A 23102-nucleotide genomic window follows, 5' to 3' on the forward strand; every position below is an offset into this window, starting at 1 on the left:
AGGAAGCAGCCCTTATTCTTCAAGACTTAAATACATTTTTCAAAACTTAAATGAAAAATGCTTTTTTTCAAAAAAATTGTTAGAAAAATATATTATTTGCTTAATGTTATAAAATGTATTGTTTTAATGAAATTACTAGTATATGATTTTATTTTATTGTATTATATTTTATAATTCTTTTTAAAGGACCCGATTTATTGTTTCGCCACGTTGCTTTAGAGCTTACTAAAATAGATAATTTTTTAATATAAAATTATAATTAGTAGTTTAAGTATATCATACCAATTAAACTTGTCCATGGGTTGGGTCACCCGGCCCGATCTGAAGGCTTGCCCAAAATATAGGAGGATTTGAGCAAAAATATAAACCCTAAAAATAAGTTTGGACTTAAGAATAAGACTCGTTTGAAAAAACGGATCGGGTTTCAGACAAAGTTTTTCAGTCTAGACCCAACCTAATTTTATTACCTAAATTTTTCTACTGTATTCCCTCCTAGACCCAATCCCTCATTAAGTCATTCCCTTTCCCTTTCCCTTTCCCCTTCCCGTTCCCGTTCCCAATCCCTAATTTCCTTCTTTCCTTCCCTATTAGTTCTTATTTCTTAAAAAAGAAAACCCCTAGTGCTCAGTGTCGTTCACCACCTCCACAGCTACACCAGTGACCTCTAGCACCACTACCCGTACGTCAGTCTGCCCATGAATATAATGTTACATGCATTAATTTATTGAATGATCATTGCATAATGCATAATATGCTATTATGCTATAAATTGAATATTTTATTGTTTGAATAATTATATATAATGATTTAAGATTAGTCTCATATTGAATCGTTGTAAGTTCATTCCCCCTTTCTTTTTCTCTCAGGTAGCAGAGAAAACTAGGGCTCGAAATGGCATCGGAGGAATCTCAAATTAGCAGCTTATTTTTCTTTTATTTAAAAGTTCCAGTAGAGTTTTCCTTAATCGTTTATTTTTGTGTTTGTAATTATTAATTATTTCTTTCTTTTATACTGTAAGTTTGAGATTGTTTAGCTTATCTATTAATTTAAAGCATGACAGTTAGTTAAAACTCTGATATTTCTTTTCCCCGCATGTTTTTCGAACTATATGTTCTCGTTTATCTCTCTTTATTTCTTTGGTGTCAAGATTCCATTATGGTTATAAGTTAATTGTTTCTGATATTTGAATCTTGCAGGCTGCACCAGCTAGCTCCTCTAGGCTGGCTCTTGAAGCATCAGCAACAACACCATCAAGGGTTAGATTTTTTTTTTCCATTTTAACTCCAAAAGTCATTGTCTGTTTCTATTATTATATATGGTTTTTGTGGTTGTTTTATTTTTCTAATGGATTAAATATTAAATCTTGCAGATGGTGGAGCAAGTGGAGGAGCAGGTGGTTGATGTGACGTCAGCAGTGGTGCCAGGGCTAGGGGCTAGAGGCGGCTAGCATGTAGCACCCCAACTTTCGGGAATTCTGTGAATGTTAGCATAGGTTTAATTATGTTAGTGGGCCTCTAGAAGGCCCAAGCTTAAGATAGAGCCCGACAATTTTAGTTAATTTTTTTTCCATAAGAAAAAGGGGATGAAATTATGAAATAGGACCTATGTGAAAATGTTTGAAAATGCCTTAGGCTAAATTGAAGTGGCCAAATAAATAGGAGTGCAAAATAGGAGGATTTGCATGACAAACCTCCTATTTTACATGAAGTGGCCAACCATCATGTTGTTGTAGACAAAATGTGCACTTGATATCCATATGGTACAAATTGATACAAATTGATAATGGGTTAGGTAAATGTTCCATGATAATGGGTTAGGTAAATGTTTCATGATAATGGGTTAGGTAAATGTTCCATGATTGGAATTTCATGTCTTTTGTATTAAAGAATTAAATGGATGAAATATGAAATTTTATTAAAAGAAAAAGGGGTGAAAAGAACAAAGTTTTGTCCATCTTTGTTCATCATAGCCTAAAGTTAGAGAAGAGAAAGGAGAGGAGAAAGCTCTTGAATGTTCGGTCACTTGGGGAAGAAAATTGAAGGTAAGTTCATGGCGGTTTGCTTCTATCTTGATGTTCATGAGTTCTTCTTGATTCTACCTTAACTCTTGAAGCATATTTTGGTTTTAGTTGTGTTGTGAGCATTTAGTCATGAATTAAAATGAAGGAAATGGTTGTTGTTTCATGTTCTTTTGATGAAAAATGGAAGATAGGTGAAGTTGAGCCAAACAAATGAGCATGCATGTGCCTTAGATGCTAAAGGAAAAATCGGCTAACATGTTGTGCTTTAAAATGATGAAATGGAGATTATACTTAAGTAAAATCATAGATATGTGATGATTGATTGGTGATATACATGTTTAAATAACATGCATGCAAGGTATGTGTGAAAGAGTGATTTGGTAATAAATCTGCTTGGGACAGCAGCAGTAACGTGACTTTGGAAAATCACCATAAATTGTGGGAGATGAATTAGAAGCTAGATAAATTATGTAATTAAAGCTTAATGAGTCTAGTTTCAAATGGAATAAACAAGAACATATTTTGAATTCTGTACAATGAGAAATTTGATTCGTAATGAAGAGTGGTCAGATTAGTCAAACAGTGAAACATGGGAAACTTTAAGAAAAATCTGGTATTGATTGGCCATACCAAAAATTCTGAAAATTTTATGGATAGAAGATATATGAGTCTATTTTCAGGGAAAATTAATGGCACTTGATTTGGAGTTTCGTAGCTCCAGTTATAAATAATTTAGTGACTATTGCTCAGGAAGACAGCTTGCAGTGAAATTATGATTATGTGGTAAACATTGACAAAAATTTGTTAATGAGTTGCTTATTGTTTTCTTATAAGCTTACTATGATCTGTAGGTGTGGTTGGCTGAATATTGTAAGGGGTTAATACGTAGTTCGTATTTGAATAGTTAGATTAATGTGTTAGTAATCCAATTGTAGGCAGTTCGTGTGTGGATCTAAATCAACATATCGTCATAAGCAAATGTATGTAACTAACACCCTCTTTCTTAGTCGGGATCGGCAAAAGTCGAAAAGCGAAATGTCGGCGGTATTTTGTAGATTTGCGAGTGTCGAATGCTCGTGAGGTAAATCGATTAATTTTTTTGGTAAGCTGCAAAATTTGGACGGCAAAGTGCATGATTTCTGTGCCCTCGATATTTTTGGGCTTAATGGGCCAAAATTGGAATGATGGGCCAACGGGCCCAATTCGGTAAGAACCCTCGGTACGTGATTCTGTTAGTACGTGAAAGGTAGGAATATGCATGAAAAACCCTAAAATAGATAAATTACTGAAATACCTTTAAAAGTGGAAAATTTACAGTTTTACCCCTAGTAGGTAAATTACCAAATACCCCAAGGTTAAATTGACCTAAATGCATGTTTGATGTTGTTATTTTCTGCATGCCATGTTGTTATTATCGATGCATGGGACTGCGATATTGACGGAGGAAGTCTTGAAAGTGGCTTGTTCACGTCTTGGAGGCTTTGCCTCAATTATTGATAAGCGAGCAAAGCAAGGCTGAATGTGGAGTGTTAAATTTGGGTGGGTTGAGCTATTCCCTACATGGAGTGTATTCTTTGTACTGGGTGGAGTGTAGTGGTTGGTGGGTTGAGTAGTCTCCCAAATGGGCTTGCATATGTTTATTGATGTTGCATGTATTTTGAAATGGGCCTATGGGCCATCTTGTTATCTGAATAAGGGCTAAGGCCCGCTTTATTGTAATCTGAAAGGGCTCTAGCCCAAGATCACTGTTACCTGAATGGGCTTAGGCCCAATGGGCTTGAGCTAACTTGGGCTTTGAATGGGTTTTCCTTACACACTGAGTTTCCCCAAACTCACCCCTTCTTTAACCTTGTAGGTGAGCCTTGATGTGGGTGACTTGGAGCCGGAGGGGATTTAGAGTGGCCATGGTGAATACTTTTGGGTTTGAAAAAGAGACTGGTTTTCTTAAGTTATTTTTAATTACTATTTAATTTTTGGGTTGTAATAAGGCCATTTTAACTTTATTTTCTTCTTTGATTTTCTGGGATTATATTATTTTAAACAACTTTAAATTGATGGATAATAATTCAAATGGGCTAGACTTAGGGCGTGATTTCAAAATGATACTTGTTTTTTTTTTAAAATAACACGACGTCACGAATACTCGATTTACCAAAGATAACCACTCAAAGAAATTTCAACTTGTTATAACCAAGTGTGGCAATGGATGTGGACATGTCTAGGATTGGATCCAATCGAAGAGCTTGGTACTTAAGCAGCCTTCATGGCTCACCTCCTCTGTTATGGATACCTACCTGGTGCCCAGCTTCCATTCACTTTAACCTATAATGAAATTATCTTTTAAAACACTAAGTAGGTTTTTCTGGATCAACAATATAAAATGTTTTGAACGCTTCGATGTGGCATGTCGGATCCGGCCATAACGTTTGGGCCAGGTTTGGGGTGTTACATAGCAAGTGGGATTAGGATTTAGTTGAGAAAAGTTTAAGTTGTGGGCTAGGGTTTTTTTTGTTTTGGGCTTGGTTTGTATTGGACATTGGGTTAAAATTGGGTTTATTTTTGTTTGGGTTAGGGTAGGGCTAAATTGGACTTGTACAGTCACGAATCAATTAATAAAAATCCACACAACATAAAATAGAGTTACTTTTAAAAAAGATCTAACCTATTTTGGTCACTCTGAATTTTTTTCTCATTTTAATTACTCTAATTAAAATAATTGTGTAAAATAATCATTGCCGCTAAATTTTTCGTTTTCTTCCTATGATTTACTGACATGACATTTCTTTTTTTAATTTTTCAAAACTCTACTACAGTTAAAATTGGAAATTATATTTCCTCCATCATCATCATCATCATCATCAACCTCTGTGGACAAGCGACTTTTGCCAAAAACATTGAGAAGAGCAGCCCTGGATAATATATATAGCATAGAAATGGGTCCATTCACTCATTTTCTATTTCTATTATTATATATAATTTTCGCATTTGCTCTATTATTCTTAAAAAATTGTTGGCAGTTAATACATAAAATATTTTTAAAAATTAAATAGTCAAATTAAGATTAAATTTTGATTGTCCAATAAATGTTGAAAGAGTAAATGATAATTAAATAAAATAATACTTAAAAATATAAAAAATAAAATTTAATAACTTTTATTTGAGCATTTTATAAAAAAATATTCTTATATGAAAATTTTGAGAGATTTAATTCATTTGACTATTTAAAAAATTCAAAATATATTTTTATAAATAAATCTAAATAAAAAATATTAAGTTTATTATTAAAAATTTTAATTCAAGTGAGGGCGAGATAGATGTTATAATGCAAAGAATAGATGGCATCAAAGTTTGTAAAATTGGACTAATGATCCAACCGAACAAACCACCAACTCTTGATTTCGTCAATTCAACCAACTCGTTTGGTTTGATTAAATAATATATATTAAAAAATTTAATTCAATCTTATCACGAATCCTAACCATGCATGAACTTGAAAAATAGTAAATAAAAATAAACATATAATTATTTAAAATATTTAAATTTGAAATAGTCCAAAATTCATTTCAAAATTTCCAAGTATAAGTTTTATAAAACATTCAAAACTATATTTATTAATCCAATATTAAACATACTTCAAATTAGTTTTGAAAACTAATTATTTTAAAATTTATTAAAAATTAAAGAAATTAAGATATTTACCGTGAGTGACATAACAATAATTAATCCTGTAATAACAAGTGTTCTCTAAAATGATAAACAATTGATCACGGAATGTAGTGTAAAGGAGAATCAAACCCTTTACCACATTAATGTTTTTTTATTAAGTGTTAAATTTATCCAAAACATTAATATTATAAAATTTGATATTTAGGGTGCGTTTGTTTGCCTGTATTTGATTTTCCGGAAAATATTTTTCTCATTTTACGTTGTTTGGTTGCTTTAAAATATTTTACACGGTAAAACATTTTCAGAAACACGGGTAAAATGGGATGCTTTTGGGGGAAAATGACTTACAGATTTTTTTTCCGTAAGACATTTTCCAAAAGCTCCCCCTTGGTCGCTCTTCATACGTCCTGCATATTCCTTCTTCTTCATCTGTCCAGGTACTTTCTCCTCCTAGTTCTTATGTCTTATTCTTTAATAAATATTTCATTTTTTTCCTTAGCTTTTCCATATCTTCTCTTCTTAGGGCTGCTTTTTTCATTCCCCCTTTGTGCCGTTCTTCATCTTCTTGCTTCTTCTTCGTCAAGGTATTTAACATCTTCATTCCTCCTGCTTCTTATTATATGCTTACTGTTTGATTCAACTATTTCTTAACGAAAATATTTGTGGAAAATCAATTGATTTTCAACCCATTCCTAGAAATTTTCTAGATCTTATCGATTTAGGAGCAGAGAGAAATTATTAGCATGTTTTAATGAAAATTTACACTGATTTTAATCCACTCAAGAGGTAACAACGTTAGTACTAAATTGTTGCTCAGCTAAGGGATTGCATTATTCTTTCATGCTTTCAAGGATAAATCCTCTTTTTCCGTTTCTTTCTCTTTTCCGATTAACACCTCTAAATCCTTCTCCACCCAACACCCACCGACCACCACCATCATCGTTAACAACTCCGGTCACCACTGACCCATCATCGTTCACCAATCACCATTGTTGCTTCTTGACTGCCAACCCGAAGGTAACACCACCAATGGTGGATTTTCTTTCTTTCAACTGTTTGTTTTTAAAGCTCTGCCTTTGAAAAAAAAATGGGTTTTTGAAGCAATGAGATTGGTTGAAAATGCATTTGAAAATGTAGGTTTCCATTTGTCTCTTAAATCTGAAGAATTTAACTGATTTAGTTAACTGATCCTACATTTTAATCATTTATCCATTTATAAATCAACTATAATACTGCATTTTACCTTTTGCTTTTGCTTTATAGTAGTTTCCGTTTCATATAGTAGTAGTATCAACCAAATGGAATCTAAATGTTTATATGAAAGGAATCAATTAGATGAGTAAAGAATGTTATAGTGAGAAATTATGTCAAAACAACATACTAGTTAAGTCATGTTCTTTAGAGTTGCACTTTAATTTATATGTCTCCACTGCTTTGAAAAATCTTCCTTATTTGATGTCTTGAATTTCTTACTCTCTTGATACTGATGGTCGGAGATGAATTCACTCTTTTTTCCATATAGATGTTACTATGCTAGTATATCTTAGAGAGATCTAATATGTAAGATAAATCTATCCTGAATTCTTGCATGCTCCTCGCTTAGTAGTCTACCACTAGCCTTTTCTCCTTTTCTTTAATATTTGCTTTTATTCACTGAAGCTCGTGAGTTTATCGCTACAGAGAGCTCAAAATAATATGGTCTATGTTTACCTCGGTGACCTAGGTCGCAACAAGAAATTTGTCTCTTAAATTGAAAATGTAGGTTTTCTAGAATTAAAGAAAGAGTGCTCTTACCATTGCATCATAACTACGATATAGCGCTCTTACAATTGAATGTACAGAGTTATTTACAACATGTCACCTCAAAAATTAAAAGAATTGTGATGTCTTAGAGTTGTTGGCTTTTGGGAGTTGGGATAATTAAACAATGAGATAGAAGATATTTAACATTTATATTTTCCTCTCTCCAAAAACAGCAAATTTATTAATTTAAAGCTCATCTCTTGTTATTTATTAGATTGTCTCAATCATTTATTGCATGAAAATGAAACATTCAATCAAAGAAAGGAAGAGGCAGAACTAGTCATAGATTTTGATATCAATGGAGATCAACTACAAAGCCAAATCGATCAGTAAGTAGTAATAATTTTATATCGGTGAATAGTAAATCTAAGATCAGCAAGCTAATAATATTATTACAGCATGCACATGATGATATTAGACATGTCTTAACTACAAGGACCTTATAATTAGTTGCTTAATGTATTATCTATAGGTACTTTGGATGTTAAAGTTATAGTTAATGTATTACTTGGATATTGTTAAAGTCATGTTCCTAAAATAAAGTCAATATTGTATTGTCTTTTCATTTCAAATATCAAAACCATTAAATCAACCGTAAGGTTTAGCAATGGGCATTTTGCATTTTGCTTCACCGGTTTATTAACTAAAAACTAGTACAATAGTGAGGATAATAAAAGCTCAAGAATTGGCTTGCTGCACTTGATGGACATTCTTTGGTTAATTGGTTTTGAGGATATTTTGTATAAATATAATGATAGCACCAATACTACTGATTGATGATTCTTTGAAGATTTTTTTAAAGTTGGTTGCTCATGTAGATGAGCCTTTTACGAAAGACATTTGAAGTTTATGTTTCGATTTGATTTAAAGTTTGTCTTAAAAGAATTAGCTATTTAGGATTGGTAAAGTTCAAACTTATGCCTTGATTAAGAAGCTTTAAACATTTGCTCTAAAACTGATGGATTGATTAAATTGGTATTAATACTGATTATATAATTTAGCTTTGAATATAATTGGACCTAATTTGCTCTAAAACTATTGGTAGCTTATAATTGTCCCATTATATTGATCTTTAGTAATATATGTGATCTTATGAAAAGTTTACGTATTTTTTTGTAGTAATCAAATGTTTGTGTGGTATTATTTTGTGTAGATGGATCGTAATCGAGATCAAAATGCAATTGTTGCAGCCGTGGCTTCAGTTTTAGCTTTTGGGGTTCTCTGGATTAAAATATTAAAAACTAGGAAGGAAATTACTTCTCACCCTCGTGTGAATCGAGATTATGAAAGAGAAAATTATATTAATAGTATTTTATATAGTGGTGACCAACATTGTATTGATGTGATAAGGATGAGACCAATTTCATTTTTAATTTGTGTGATATTCTTAGTAGAAATAATTTGTTACAATCAACTAAATCGGTGAATATTAGGAGCAAGTAGTTATATTTTTACATATAATTGGTCATAATGTAAGGTTTCGAGTGATAGGATCTAGATATTATAGATCAATTGAGACAGTTCACCGTTACTTGAGGTTGTATTGAGAGTGTTTTAAAGTTGTATAAGCTAGTTATTAAATTACGATGAGTCAACTCCTAGTGAAATTAGAAACAATCCAAGGTTTTATCCTTATTTTAAAGATTGTATTGGAGCATTAGATGGAACTCATGTTCGTGCATCTGTTCCACTTAGTATTCAAGGAAGATTTAAAGGCAGTAAAGGGGGACGACACAAAATGTTTTGGCTGCCATTACTTTTGATTTGAAATTTTCTTATGTTCTAGCTGGTTGGGAAGGTAGTGCACATGATTCTCGTATTTTAAGTGATGCACTTTCACGCCCAAGAGGATTAAGAATTCGAAGGTAAGAATTAACATTAAATACCAACTAGTTCTAGTAAGCTCATAATTTATTAGTAATATTATATTTTGTAAAATTGTAGGTAAATATTATCTTGTCGATCTTGGATACGGCATCCGAAATGGATATATTACCCCCTATCGTGGTGTCCGATATCATTTAAAAGAGTTTAGTGATCAGGGGCCTGAAAATGCAAAGGAACTCTTTAATCTTCGTCATTCATCATTGCGAATCACCATTGAACGTGTTTTTGGGATTTTGAAGAAAGCGGTTTCGTGTATTAGATCTTGAACCATTTTGGAATTTTCAAACTCAAGTAGATATAGTTTTGGCTTGTTGTATTATTCATAATCATATAATGGGAGTTGATCCTAGTGATTTACTTAATCAAGGATTATTTGAGGAGCGACTCGATTTGATAATACCAACTCTTAGGGAGCGAGAAGAAAGAGAAGAAGCAAGAGAATGGTCGCTAAAAGAGACGAAATTGCACAAACTATGTGGGTTGATTATATGACTAGAAATATTAGGTAGTTTTAGGGTTTTGGGGTTATTTTTTCTATGTTATGTATGTTTTAGTATTAAAATTATTTTTTTTGTTAATGTTGGTTGGATAATGATATTGAAATTTTAGTTTGTTGGATTTTGAAATTATTATGTCTTGAATTTGTTAGATATTGAATTTATTATGTTTTAAGCTTGTTGAATTTATTATGTTAGATATTGAATTTATTTAGTTGGATAATGATATTGAAATGATTGACAATGAAAATTCTTAATGTAGAATGGGTAAGGGCAACAAAGAAGGGACCTCCAAGCAATTCAGGTGGACAAAACCGATGGAACATCTTTTTCTTGAAATTCTAGCAGAGGAGGCTCAGAAAGGAAATAAGCCTTCTAATTCTTTCAAAGCAGTTTCTATTAATCGAGTTGCCAAAGCTATTTCTGAAAGATTTCAAGTCCATTGCGATGCGAAGCATGTGGAAAATCATTTGAGGACTGTAAAAAACCAGTGGCAGATTATATGCACAATTCGGGGTGAAAGTGGTTTTGGATGGGATGATAACTTGAAAATGATCACATGTGATAGAGCGACATATGATGCAACAGTGATGGTAATATATGTATATATATATTAAGTATATTTCAATTGTTTTTACTTGTTATTCTAATTGTGTTTATCCAACAGCACACAAGAAGTATGAACCATTTTGAATAAAAGCATTGATCATTATGATGAAATGGCTTTGGTTGTTGGCAAAGATATGGCAATGGGAGTTTTGCCGAACATTTCTTGATATAGCTTTGGATGATGATAATCAAGATTCAAGTGCTCGTAGATTGCGAAAATGAAGAGGTTGAAGAGGTAAGAACAAAAGTATCTTCATCTGGCACATCTAAACGTAAAAGAAAAAATACTCAAGAAAGTGACGTTGATGAACAAATTAAATTTATGGGTGAACAACTTGGCAAAATTGCTAATGCTTTGGAACAATTTATCGGATAAGACACCACGACTTTACGAAGAATTGATGTCGATGGAGGAGGAAGGATTTGATGATGACTTCCTGTGTTCTGTGTTTGACTATCTAGTGAGTCATGAATCCGAGGCCAAAGCTTTTTTAGTTAAAAGTAAGAAGCATAGAAAAATTTGGCTTCAAAAATTTTCGCAAGGTTGAAGATATTGATACTTTTAATGTGGTGTAATATTATAGATATGCACTTGGACAATGTTGTTATTATGTGGTGTACTACTAATTATGCATTTGGATAATATTATAATTTCTACTATTAATTGTGGTTTGGAAGCTAATTTATAATTATTTAACTCTGGCTGATCTCAATTTACTCTCGATTAATATTCTAGCTTATAAATCTTTTGGTTGTAATTAAATTTAATTTGATATAGATAAATTATATTCAATTTATTTATAGTTTTATTTGATCATTATTAATGGAAATAATTATCATTATACCTCTTAAAAATATAAAATGGACGAAAATATTTGTTTCACTTCATATTATTTTACAAATAAAGCTGTAGAAATTTAACCAAAAATAATGATAATAAATTATTAATAATTGAGTATTATTATATATTTAATTTAGCTAATTTATTTATAAATAAATCATTGCAATATATGTAAAAACAATTTAAAATATAAATTTATTAATATATGTAAAAACAGTTTTTCCGGAAAATATTTTCACAAGAAATCTGCCAAACAACAGAAAATATGTTACACAGATTCATCCAAACACCAGAAAAGTAAATCATTTTCCAGAAATCATTTTCCAGGAAATCATTTTCCAGAAATCATTTTCCGGAAAACATTTTACCTGCAAACAAACAGAGCCTTAAATTAGGAGATGAAACAAGGTTTTTCTCAGTTTTTTAACGATTTGATATTTAAATTAGGTATATTTTTGAACAATTTCTGGATTCATTTCCGTTTTAAATTGAGAAACACAATTTCTTCTCTAATTTTGAAAATTAAATTAAACATTTACTATTTATTTCTTTGAATTATGGATTATTGTGTGTGTTTGAATTATGGCTGCTTTAACTCAAGCTGAAAAGGAGGAAGTCCATTCCAGATCTATTTACGTTGGTAATGTGCTGGAAGCTGTGGGGCATTTTTCATGGTCTCTCCATTGCTTGGGAGAAGGGATTCAAGAAGGTAGTGGTGGAATGTGACAGTTCCCAAGCTGTCCAGCTGTTGAATGATGGCCAGGCTCCTTCTGATAACTTGGCATTGGTTAGAAATATACTACAACTGTGCGGACATGGTTGGGATATTTGCATTGTCCATCTCCCACCCCACGGACTGCCAATCAAGTGGCTGGCAAAATAAGGGTTTAACATGGGTTTCGAGCTGCAAATTGTTGTTTCCCCTCCTGCTGGTGCTTGGAATTTTCTTTGTCAGGATGTTTTGAGATCTTGTTCTCTATAATTTTTTGATATCCTTCTTTATTCAAATAAAATTAGGATCATGCTTTTTAGTTTGGGCAAAGGATGTAGGAGTAGTTCTACCAGTTTGATCCCTTCAACCCAATTTGGTTTTATGCTCGTGTATATTGTGTGGCCTGAAAATGCTCTGTTTTGTCCATGTGCATGTGCATGAACAATTAAATCTTAGTTATTACAGATGGCGAGTTCAATGTTGTTGGAACAATGGCAGCAATACAAGCCAAAACAAAGCAAAAAACAAAGAGAGAAAATTTGAACAAGATGACATATGCTTTGTTTGGCTTGTTTAGGTAACTTATAGACTGTTTAGGTGTACAATTAATAAATGATCTCAATGTTTTGTATATCTCTCTTACTCTGTATTTCTTTATATGTCTTTGTAACATCAGGTAGACTATGCGTGTACACCTGAGGAAGTTCACCAGCAATTCCAATCTTGTGATCAGAGTAACAATTTTGACACACAAGTTTGGTCAACCTAAAGGATTTGCCTATGTTGAATATGTTGAAGTTGATGCAGTTCAAAATGCTCTACTGTTGAATGAATCAGAATTTCATGGTCATCAGATGAAGGTTTGTAACTTGATCTACATGTGGATTATTACTTCATTAATACAACCTACATGAATACAACCCTTTATTATAGAAACCAGCATACGGCATAAATTATTAGCATGATGGAAAAGTCGATCGACAAATGGTTCACTCATTTTATCCTGATTTTTCTTGTGCAATTTTGGAGGTCGGGTTCCTTCTCTGTTTACTTTGCATTTGTACAATTAGCTTCATGGATTATGCTCACTTAATATTGCAACTTAGAGTGGTTTTATGGGTTCAGTCTGTTTTACTCTGTTGAGTATGCATCGGACATGGGTGTCCCACATGCTTGATAAAAAGATCGACTTGTGCTGCCAATAAATTGGAGCAAGCTGGTTTTCAGAATATAGCATGTAGAACATCAGGGCTTCAAACTGTAAAACCAGGTTAAACATCAACTGCTTGCTGTTGTAATGACCGTGGTTGTGATGTATGCAAGGAGCAAAGCATGAAATAGTTCTTATTTTTGGAGGTACATTTGATTCTGTAGGTACAACTAAGTTGCAAGATGCTGGCAATGCTGGTTTGGTCACAATTCAGGGCATGAATTCAGCCGTGCTTGGAACTGCACACAGTTGTAAGTGATTCAATAGCCATAAAAAACTTCCGTTGAAATCCTTTTTCTCTTTTAATCTAACCTCATGAAATGGCGCAGCCGCATATCTGTTTATAACTTTGTTCCCAGATCAAGCGGAGAAGCTGCTTCAGATGAGTCTTGCAAGGTAGCCACTGCAAAATGAGACCGGGTTATATTTTACCCAACTAACATCCGAGGCAGTCCAAAATGAGTCCTTATCCCTGCCGCAATAGTGAGAAATGTCTATGCAACAACTTAGATTTGACCACCAAGATGATTCCTTGCAAAATTGCTTTAGTCATCAAGCTGCCAAATGATTTTATCGGCTCACTAAGAGACCAGCTCGTGAATAGAGATGGTGTATCTAAGATCATTAAGCATCTCTTCCCAATCGAAGGTTTCTTCTAAAGACAAGCCTCCAAGAGTAATGGTCAAATCTCTCATCTATTATAAAAAAAAAACTCAAAAATATTTATATAAATAAATCTAAATAAAAATATTTATAATTATAATTTAATTATTAAAGTTTTGAAATAGTCTAAAATTCATTTCGAAATTTCTAAGAAAATAGCTGACTACTTTATAAGTTTTATAAAACATTCAAAACCATATTTATTAATCCAATATTAACCATACTTAAAATCATTATTCAGATTAATAAGAAAAGTAATAGAATGTAGTCTTTATGTTTTTGAAAAACTAATTATTTAAAAAAATAGAAATTTTCATATTTTGTTCAAATTATTTAAAAAATTAATATATATCCATCATGAGCGTCACAACAGTGATTAATTATCTTGTCACGAGTATTCTCTAAAATGATAGACTATTGATCACGGAATGTAGTCAACTCCCTACCACATTCATGTTTTTTATTAAATGATAAATTTATCCCAAAACATTACCACTCTACATTGGTATTTATATTCATTTAAATTACCAAGTGAAACAACATTCTTCTCATCTCTTTTTATGTATCTTTTTTTTTAGCAATTTTCAGTTTAAAATTGAGAAAGAAAATATCTTCTCTAATTTCTGAAAATAAAAAGAAAATATCTTCTCTAATTTCGGAAAATAAATTAAACGTCTTTATTATTAATTTTTAGAATTATGGATTATTGTGTATGTTTAAATTATGGGTTCCACAACCCAAGCTGAAAAGTAGGAAGTCCATTCCACAAATTGGTGGCTTCTAAAACCCATAAATCAATACTGTTGAGAATAATTAAATTAATTAACATAATTTAAATAAGAAATAATTCAAATCTGACAAACCCAACAAATCATAGATGAATTCTAAAGTAATATTGAAATCAAATCATACAAACCCTAATCAATCATGAACAAAGTAACAGTGAAACCAAATCACACCTAGAATTTGAGCATCCTTTCATCAAAGAAGTAGGAATGAAATGTCAAATCCTTTGTAAACTCCTTTGATCAAATAAATCATGTGGTGTTTTTCATTTGAACAAATCACATCTACAACCATGAAGACAATTACAACAGATGTTAATAATGAAAACAAAATCATGAAATAATAGCAATCAACAGCGTTGATGATTGAAAAATTATTTTCTACTCATTTAGAGTACTTACCACAAAGCTTTAGGCTTATTAATGCCAGCGGCATTCGTTGTGGATGATATAATTGCATGCAGGCTTTTCACACTTGAGAATTTCTTCTTGGCAAAGCTTACCACAAAAAGAGCATTCAAGGTAGCCCTCGACCTTCCTATAAAATTTTAGATCATGATTATGCCAGTAATAATAAGAAGGCACTATGCTCTCATCCTTTAGAAATGGAAATTTTCCGAGAACACATTTGAGATGAGCAGAAGTATCACAGATTGAACAAGAATAATACCAACGGCTTGGATCTCTTTCTTGTTCACAAATATCGCAATAAGATTGCTCCTTATCATCATGATAAGTAAGGTTTAGCATGTGTTCATCAATTTTGTGAAGAGCTAAATGTGGTAATGTTAAGCATCCAAAATCCAAAGCAAATTTGCACTTTCCACATTTGAATGCACCAGGGCTACAACGGTTGCCACAACCATTACAAAATTTGTCGCTCCCTTTGAAATCAAAAAAGAGAAAGTGCTGGTGTCCTTCACATTCAATGATATCAGCAACTTTAGCACACCTTAAGCACATGTCCCAATATCCAACATGGTAGAAGAAACCACTACAATATCGATCGCAAAAGTCACATGTCTTGAAGCTGTCGAAATTGAGGGTGGCATTGCTTTGACGAAACCAATGTTGCTTGATTCTTGGCAATTCAGCACAGGTTTTATGAAGAAAAAAGGGGCATTCTGAACAATAATAGAAAATATTTGAGATAGGTAGCATGCACCCATCACATTTTCTATCAATTTTCTCCTCCATCTTGTATGCTAACACCAAGCAATGTTGATGACTAAAATGTTCAATCTTTGTAGCTTCCCCAGCTTCATTCACCTCAATAACGTGAATGATGGAAGACTGCATAAATTTTTCATAAAACTCCTCACATTGCTTTTCTTCCTCAATTACCTTGTACAACTTATCATTCTCTAAGACACAATTCACATGGACAATGTAATTGTAACCTTGTTTCCCACAAGAGTAACTCCCACGCTCTAGTCTCACTTCTTTGAAACAAATCTTGCAATCTTGCCTTGTAAGCTCTTGTGTTTGAAGAAAATATTTGTGAAAAATGTAGTGATCATGTCGAGAAAATTTGACAATACGTTGTAGTGAAATGCACTTCTTATGAAATGTGATGCAACATGTAGAACATGTGTAAGAAATATAATTTCCTTGAGTGCCACATGCATTTCAAATGAATGAGTCCTGCCACCAAAATAAGGTGAATGGATGCTGATGACGACTTCTATCTTCAACAGTAGACCTCGGCCAAGCACATTCAACATTGATGTTAAAATGGCAAAGAGAACAACCGTAAAAAGGTCCGGAATGTTTCTTTTGGCATGGGTTGCACAAGTAATCACTATCACTACGGTTAAGAATAAGAGGGTGTAAGCGATGTGTAAGGTGATCAATTTCAGTGGGTAACTCATCAAGGCATTTCTTGTGAATGATGAATGGACAATCAAAACAAAAATATATAGCATCTATCAATGTTTCATGACACCAAGAGCAGTTAAATCTTTTGGGTACATCTATGGTCGACGTGGGACTTTCTATGAAGGTTAATGGATGTTGGTGGATGTCATGTTTGGATGGTTGGTTAAACTTATATGAAGAAGATAATTTAGCACATTTGATGTCAATGGAAAACCAACAACCAAGATGATAACATTGATAAAAGAACATGTTACATTTTTCCTTGCATAATTCACAACCATATACCTTGTGATCACTAGGATATGGCATTTGTCGAAGAAAAAAACCTACGTATGAGTGTTGGGGATGGAGAGGGTGATTAGGAAGTGAAAGGGGTGCCTCTGCACATTGCTTGTGAAGGTGATAATTGCAATGAATACAAGTGAAGCATGGAGCTGAAAGCAGTTCCCCACATCCATCGCAATAAGCTTTGAGACCTTCAATATTGCTTTGCTCTGCCATTAATACCAAAGGATATTCCTCATGAAAAGGATGTTGAATTTGTTGCATGGACTTGTGGTGCCTCTCATTCTCATTCTCGCTCACACTCACACTCTCATTCTCATTCTCCATATCCATGGATTAGTGTGTTTGTGAGAAATGAAGGAGATAATAGGAATGAATAAAGGAGATGAATAAAAGGAGTGATAATTTTGAAGCAGAGGAATGATGGAGAAATGGTAGTTTGAGGAGTTGTGGATTAACACTAATATTTCTCAAATTGGTAGTGTGAGATTGGATTCTTTTTCTCAAGTATCCAAAGATTATCAGTTTTAAAAGTAAAAAAAAAAAAAATTAAGGAAATGTGGTTTGGGTAATGGTAAGCACAAAGAAATTTAGTTATGGTAATTAAAAGGGAAGAGTACAAAACTAAAATAAATATGATGGGTATGAGTGATAAGTAAAAATATTTTAAAGAGTAAGAAATGAAAGATGAAGAGATATTATGAGCGCCATATGATTTTAATAAAGACGATTATATATATTGGATAAAGATGATAATAGATCACATATATGCAATTTTGTAATAAAATTCAAATATGAAATTTCATATTTTGTTTATTAATGAATTAAATCTATTTGAATCCAAAATAATGATTATGTATTAGTTATCCAAATATGATTAATATATAAATCTAGTAAATTAAAAATTAAAAAGCAATTTCTGAAAAATGTAAATCGAATCATTCAAATCCAAAATAAATTTTTTTAGTATAGAATTTCAATTAGTAGTTTAAGTATATCATACCAAAAAGTGTTGGGTGCTATGATAAGACACATTACACTCTTAAACGGAGAACGAGATTTGAACCTTGAATGTGACATTATTAAGAGAGGCTTTCACGAACCCGAACATGAATAATAAAAAAACTTGTAAAAAAATGTCATTATTTATATTAATAACTTAATTATTTTATTAACAAATTTATGCTTTTACAATAGTTTTAAATTTTATTAACAAGTTTAATACTTTTCTATATTTTTAAATATTTTTCATAATTTTACAATTTTTTTGTAATTTATATATATTTATGTTTTTAAATATTTATTAAAAAATCATTTTTCAATTATTTTTATATTTTATTCCATTTTAATATTCTTAATTTGTAGATATTTATATGATTTTTAATATTAAATATCCTATTTCACTGCATGGCACAATCTTGATGTGCCACATCACAAAAACAACTTTTAAAAATAGCTATCGATTCTCTTTTAACTTTAAAAATTAAATAGTTTAATAAATTAAAATTTTAATATTCAGTAGCTCAATTGAATACAAATAAATAAATAAATTAATAGAGACTTGATTATCTTTTGAAAAAGTTCAAGGGCTTTTAAAGACTCTTTAACATTAATTTTTACATCATAATTAATTTTTTAATACATCAAATGTATGATATACACAAAGAATTTGATCCAAAACGTACCAATTCAACAAAGTAAAAATTTCTTAAAAGAAAAGATAATAAATACAAAGTAAAGTTTATATGTTATAAAAAAATATCCTAACAAAAATATCCTAACAAAGTAAAGCATTTCTATAAGAATAATAATTTGCTTTCTTTATTAAAGTAAAATTTGTTCTTTTCTTGCAAATTAGGCCTGGTTTTTATGACATTAAGATTATTTAATCATGCCATTAATACATGGACAATAGTAGAGAGACATAAGCAATTGTTATGGTTGTATGTTTTATTCGATATTATTGTTATTTATATATTCTTATATATCTAATTCACTCATCAATTGAGTTTAGTGATTAATGTGATCAAAGAAAAATAATTATGAGAAGGATTTAATTGATTTTCTTATTATTCTACTAATAACACAAAAAGCATTCCTCTCATCCATTATTCTTCATAGCTTGAATAGACCGAATTTTTATTCCGGTAACAATATATAAAATAATTATCTTTTTAATAAATTCACGATTAAATTGAGGTTGGATTAATTCATCATATAATTAAGTAAAATTCTTCAATAATAATAGTATGAATAGATTTTTTTCTTACTTGAATACAAAATTTATATTATTTCGATGCATTAAAATCAGAAATTATGATTTATTGTGATAACAATCACACCATATCCACACGTGCCGCCTCACCTCCTGGCGAGCCAACCCCTGGCCACCCACGTCTCTGACACCTGCAAAACAAAGGATCACACGCAAGACAGAAGAAATAATGGAGAAAACGACAAAAAGAAAAGATTTAACCGTTTTGTAAACGGCTTTAAAAGCCACAATCTCTCTTTGTAATTTTTTTTACGAACACTAGCAATCAGAAAGCGAAAAATACAAGAACAAAAGGTTGATTTTATTTTCCATTTTCGTTTTAAGTTCCGATTTCATCTACTCTATTTTTTTATTGTTTTATATATACGAAAATAAACAAAAATAAAGAGAAGGAAAGGGAACTTACCCGATTTACTCCGTGGCCGCGCCATCGGAGCCTCCTTCTCTTTCGCCGGACTCGAGTCCAAAAGGGGGGAGAGGGGTCTTCTCTTCTCGATCTTCTCGGGGCTAAAAAAGTGAGCCTTTAAGCGCGTTTAAATGGAGGCTAAAGAGCCCATTTTCGCACCTCCGACCACCGCTTATGGTGGCCGGTGCGGAGGTGAATCACACCTTCGGTGACCAAAGGAAAAGGGAGAGAGAGCAATGAGACTCTTTGCTGTTTTTTGAAACAATAAGGGGCTGAAATGAGGGAAACAAAAAAAATGGGTTTAAAAGGGCCAGCAAAACGACATAGTTTTGCACACCCCCCCACGCCTCAAAACGGCATCGTTTAGGGGGGGAGACCCACGCGCTGGACCCGGTTTGAAAGGGAGACCCGCATGTTTTCAAGGCTAAAATGGGTCATTTACGCTATGGGTCCTTCAGTTTTGCTATCCGTTTTCAATATCCCCCCTTTGGTTCTTAATTTTGTGTTTTTAGTTTGGCCCCATAGATTTTACGCTAGTCGCATTTTGGTCCTGCGTGACATAGTGCGCATAAGGGCTGGGATATTCTCCTAATAAATCCCTCTTTCTCTGCACATGTTCCATTTGGGCCCTCTTTTTTTTAAATTCGTCTCTTTAATTTTATTTTATTTTTAATTTAATCCCTAACCTTCTAATATCAAACTATTTTGTATATTTTGCTTATTTATTTTTGAAAAACATGTATTCATTAAACAATTATATATTCTATTTATTTTGGATTTTTTATATATATATATTAGTTCTTTTAAAAAATATATTTTATGTATCATTTATTTAAAATTGATTTATGGTATTCTTTTCAAATTGTTTTATTGTATATTATTCTAGGTTATGAATATACATTTTCTTAATTAGTTACTTTAAACGGGTTTATTATATATTATTCTTTTAAATTATCTTGTATATTATTTATTTTATGTTTTTTTGTATAAATATCATTTATTTTAAAGTTTTACACATCATATATTTTAAATTTTTATATATTATGTAGTTAACACTATTTTATATGTTATTTATTTAAAGTTTTTATATATTGTCTATTTCAAACTGTTTTATTATTATTTACTTTAAGTTTATATATATTATTTATTTGAGACCTTTTTATTATTTATTCTTTTTGAATTATTCCTATCGCTATTTATCTTAAACTATTATTTACTTGAAATTGCTTGATATTGTTTGATTTTATTTCATTTTCTTTGATTGACAATATTGGAATTTAAGTGGCACATGTTATGTGATTATTGCCATTGTGTGTGGAATAATTCGTTTATTCATATTTTCGTTATTGCCATTTGCTTGTATAATATTGTATTCGTGTTGTATTAGGTTGTACTCTATGTTACATTTTTGTTTATCTAGTCATATATTAACGCAACATACTTGTCCGACTTGGATCGCTTGACTTTTATTATTTCAAACAAAATAACATACGTCGTTCAAATGTCGTATTCGCTACTATTCGAAAACAAAATTTCAAAATAAGGCAATGTTTCGCGTTTTGGAATATCGAAGAATTGTGCCTTAACTTACGGGGTTTCGGTTCTCTCGTTGATTCTAAAATTGCTAAATATCCTTTTGATTTTTTAAAATACACGAAATTCCAATTAAAATTAAAGACGACCTTGTGCTCGGGAGTTCATAGTATTGTGTCCTAACTTACGAGATGTGATACTCCGATATCTCGAGACAAAGAAATCTTTAATAATCGCTTTGAGCTAATTCAAGCACTCTAAAACCATTATTAATAAAAAGCATTCTCGATTTTCAACTTTTGACTTTAGGACAATAACTAATCAATTTGGTACCAATTTTGGGCGTGACGAGGGTGCTAACCTTCATCGCACGTAACCAACTCCCGAACCCGTTCTTTCGAGTTTCATAGACCATAAACATTGTTTTAGTAAACTAAAATATTTTATTAAAACAAAGGTGATCCAATCACACCTAATAAAGATCGGTGGTGACTCTCATTTTTCGTTTTCAAAATCAAGTCGATTCCCGTTTTCAAAAAAAATAGTTTCGACAGCTTGGCGACTCCGCTGGGGAAGCTTGAGAGTCAAGCCATAAAATTGATCATTTTTTGTTTTTTGTCGGAATCTGAAAATCTGTTTTAAACTTGCGGTCATTTTATCGCATCATTTCATTGCATTTCCTCTGTGTGGTCTCTGTCTTTTTATATGATTGGCTTCTTGTTTGACTCTCTTAAGTATACTTTTGCGCATCATATTGCATTGTTGGTCAATTTTACTCCTTTAAGTGGAAGTGAGAAACTACTCATTCGTGAGGTCTTCACCTTTGTATAGGATAGTGGATCGCTTTCGGGATACACCCGTACCTGCGTCTTCGTGAGATTTTCATCTCCGTATAGCCGTAGGGAAATGTATTCCCTTGAACCGAACTCGGTCCGTATGAGCCTATAATGGGTGAGGATCGAGGAATTCACTGGTTCAGGTACCTTTACTTTAGAACTGAACCACATGTAATGAGCCCTAAGAGCCTACCCTAGGTAGAGCCACACCAAACCTCTGTGGTTACCTGATTAGATGCTCGATTATTTTCTATTTGCTTTGAGTTCTATTCTTTGTTTTAATACTGACTTGTTGTGTTTTGCTGTTATTGCATGGCATCTCATCATCAAAGAGTGTTGATTCACGTTCGGTTACTAGATAGGAGAGTTTAGCATGGAAAAAGGGTTTCTTGATAGAGTGGAGGATAATGCGGCCGTCCGAGTGTGGTCTGAAAGGACGCAGCAAGAGAAAGATGATAGTTTGGCCGAGGGATATGAGTCAGAGTTGTGGGATTTCACTCGCATCAGTGCAACTCAGAATGACCTATAAGAACTGAAAGAGATATGGAATAGTTGGATTGACGAGATCAAGCAACTCTTTTACTGTAACTACGGTGACCTATCCTATCTGCTCGATGTAAAGGTGGACAAACGTTTGTTTCGAGCCCTTGCGTAGTTTTGGAACCCCGCTTACAGTTGCTTCACCTTTGGAGGAGTCGATTTAGTACCTACTGTGGAGGAATACATGTCATTACTTAATTACTCAAAGATTCAGGCCGACAGGGCCTATTCAAGACCTGTTAACGTCCCTCCCTTTTTAAAGAAATTGATGAATATCACGGGGATGAGCGAGCAATGGGTTGTTGCCCGCATCAAGCAAAAAGGGGATAGTGAGTATATTCCTTGGAGGAATTTGAGGGACTTGATCCTTGCACACTCTGATTTGAAGAAAAGGGTTGACATTTTTGCTTTAAGCCTCTACGATTTGATCATCTTTCCTAAGGCGCTAAGACACATAGATGAAGTCGTCTCATACTTATTTGATCGACTTGATAAAGATACCACACCCGTCCCGGCAATCCTAGCAAAAACTTTCAGATCCTTGAATGCATGACGGAGAGCGGACGAGGGAAGATTTATTGGTTGTGCACAGCTTCTCTTAGCTTGGTTCCATAGCCATTTTTGGAAGGTGGAGAAGGTCTCCTACCGGGTTTTCT

General features: G+C 32.4%; 1 protein-coding gene and 3 long non-coding RNA genes across 4 annotated transcripts; 3 read left to right on the forward strand and 1 right to left on the reverse strand.

Annotated features, from left to right (window-relative positions):
* The first annotated feature begins 1138 nt into the window (after window positions 1-1138).
* Window positions 1139-2974, forward strand: LOC128294130 (uncharacterized). The gene is made up of 3 exons (XR_008284396.1): window positions 1139-1256; window positions 1370-2041; window positions 2956-2974. It is a non-coding gene; the product is annotated as an uncharacterized LOC128294130 (long non-coding RNA).
* Window positions 2975-3147: 173 nt separating this feature from the next.
* LOC128294140 (uncharacterized) lies at window positions 3148-4007 on the forward strand. Its single transcript, XR_008284405.1, has 2 exons — window positions 3148-3226; window positions 3876-4007. It is a non-coding gene; the product is annotated as an uncharacterized LOC128294140 (long non-coding RNA).
* Window positions 4008-5983: 1976 nt separating this feature from the next.
* LOC128294132 (uncharacterized) lies at window positions 5984-10490 on the forward strand. The gene is made up of 2 exons (XM_053030099.1): window positions 5984-6270; window positions 10136-10490. Exons 1-2 carry the CDS (start codon window positions 6005-6007, stop codon window positions 10488-10490), a joined length of 621 nt encoding a protein of 206 aa, XP_052886059.1. The 5' UTR covers window positions 5984-6004.
* Window positions 10491-19050: 8560 nt separating this feature from the next.
* Window positions 19051-19919, reverse strand: LOC128294133 (uncharacterized). Its single transcript, XR_008284398.1, has 2 exons — window positions 19538-19919; window positions 19051-19262 (listed from the first exon to the last, which is right to left on the reverse strand). It is a non-coding gene; the product is annotated as an uncharacterized LOC128294133 (long non-coding RNA).
* Between the last annotated feature and the right edge of the window lie 3183 nt (window positions 19920-23102).

Source organism: Gossypium arboreum, chromosome 6, assembly GCF_025698485.1.
Source record: "Gossypium arboreum isolate Shixiya-1 chromosome 6, ASM2569848v2, whole genome shotgun sequence".
NCBI classification, from domain to species: Eukaryota; Viridiplantae; Streptophyta; class Magnoliopsida; order Malvales; family Malvaceae; genus Gossypium; species Gossypium arboreum.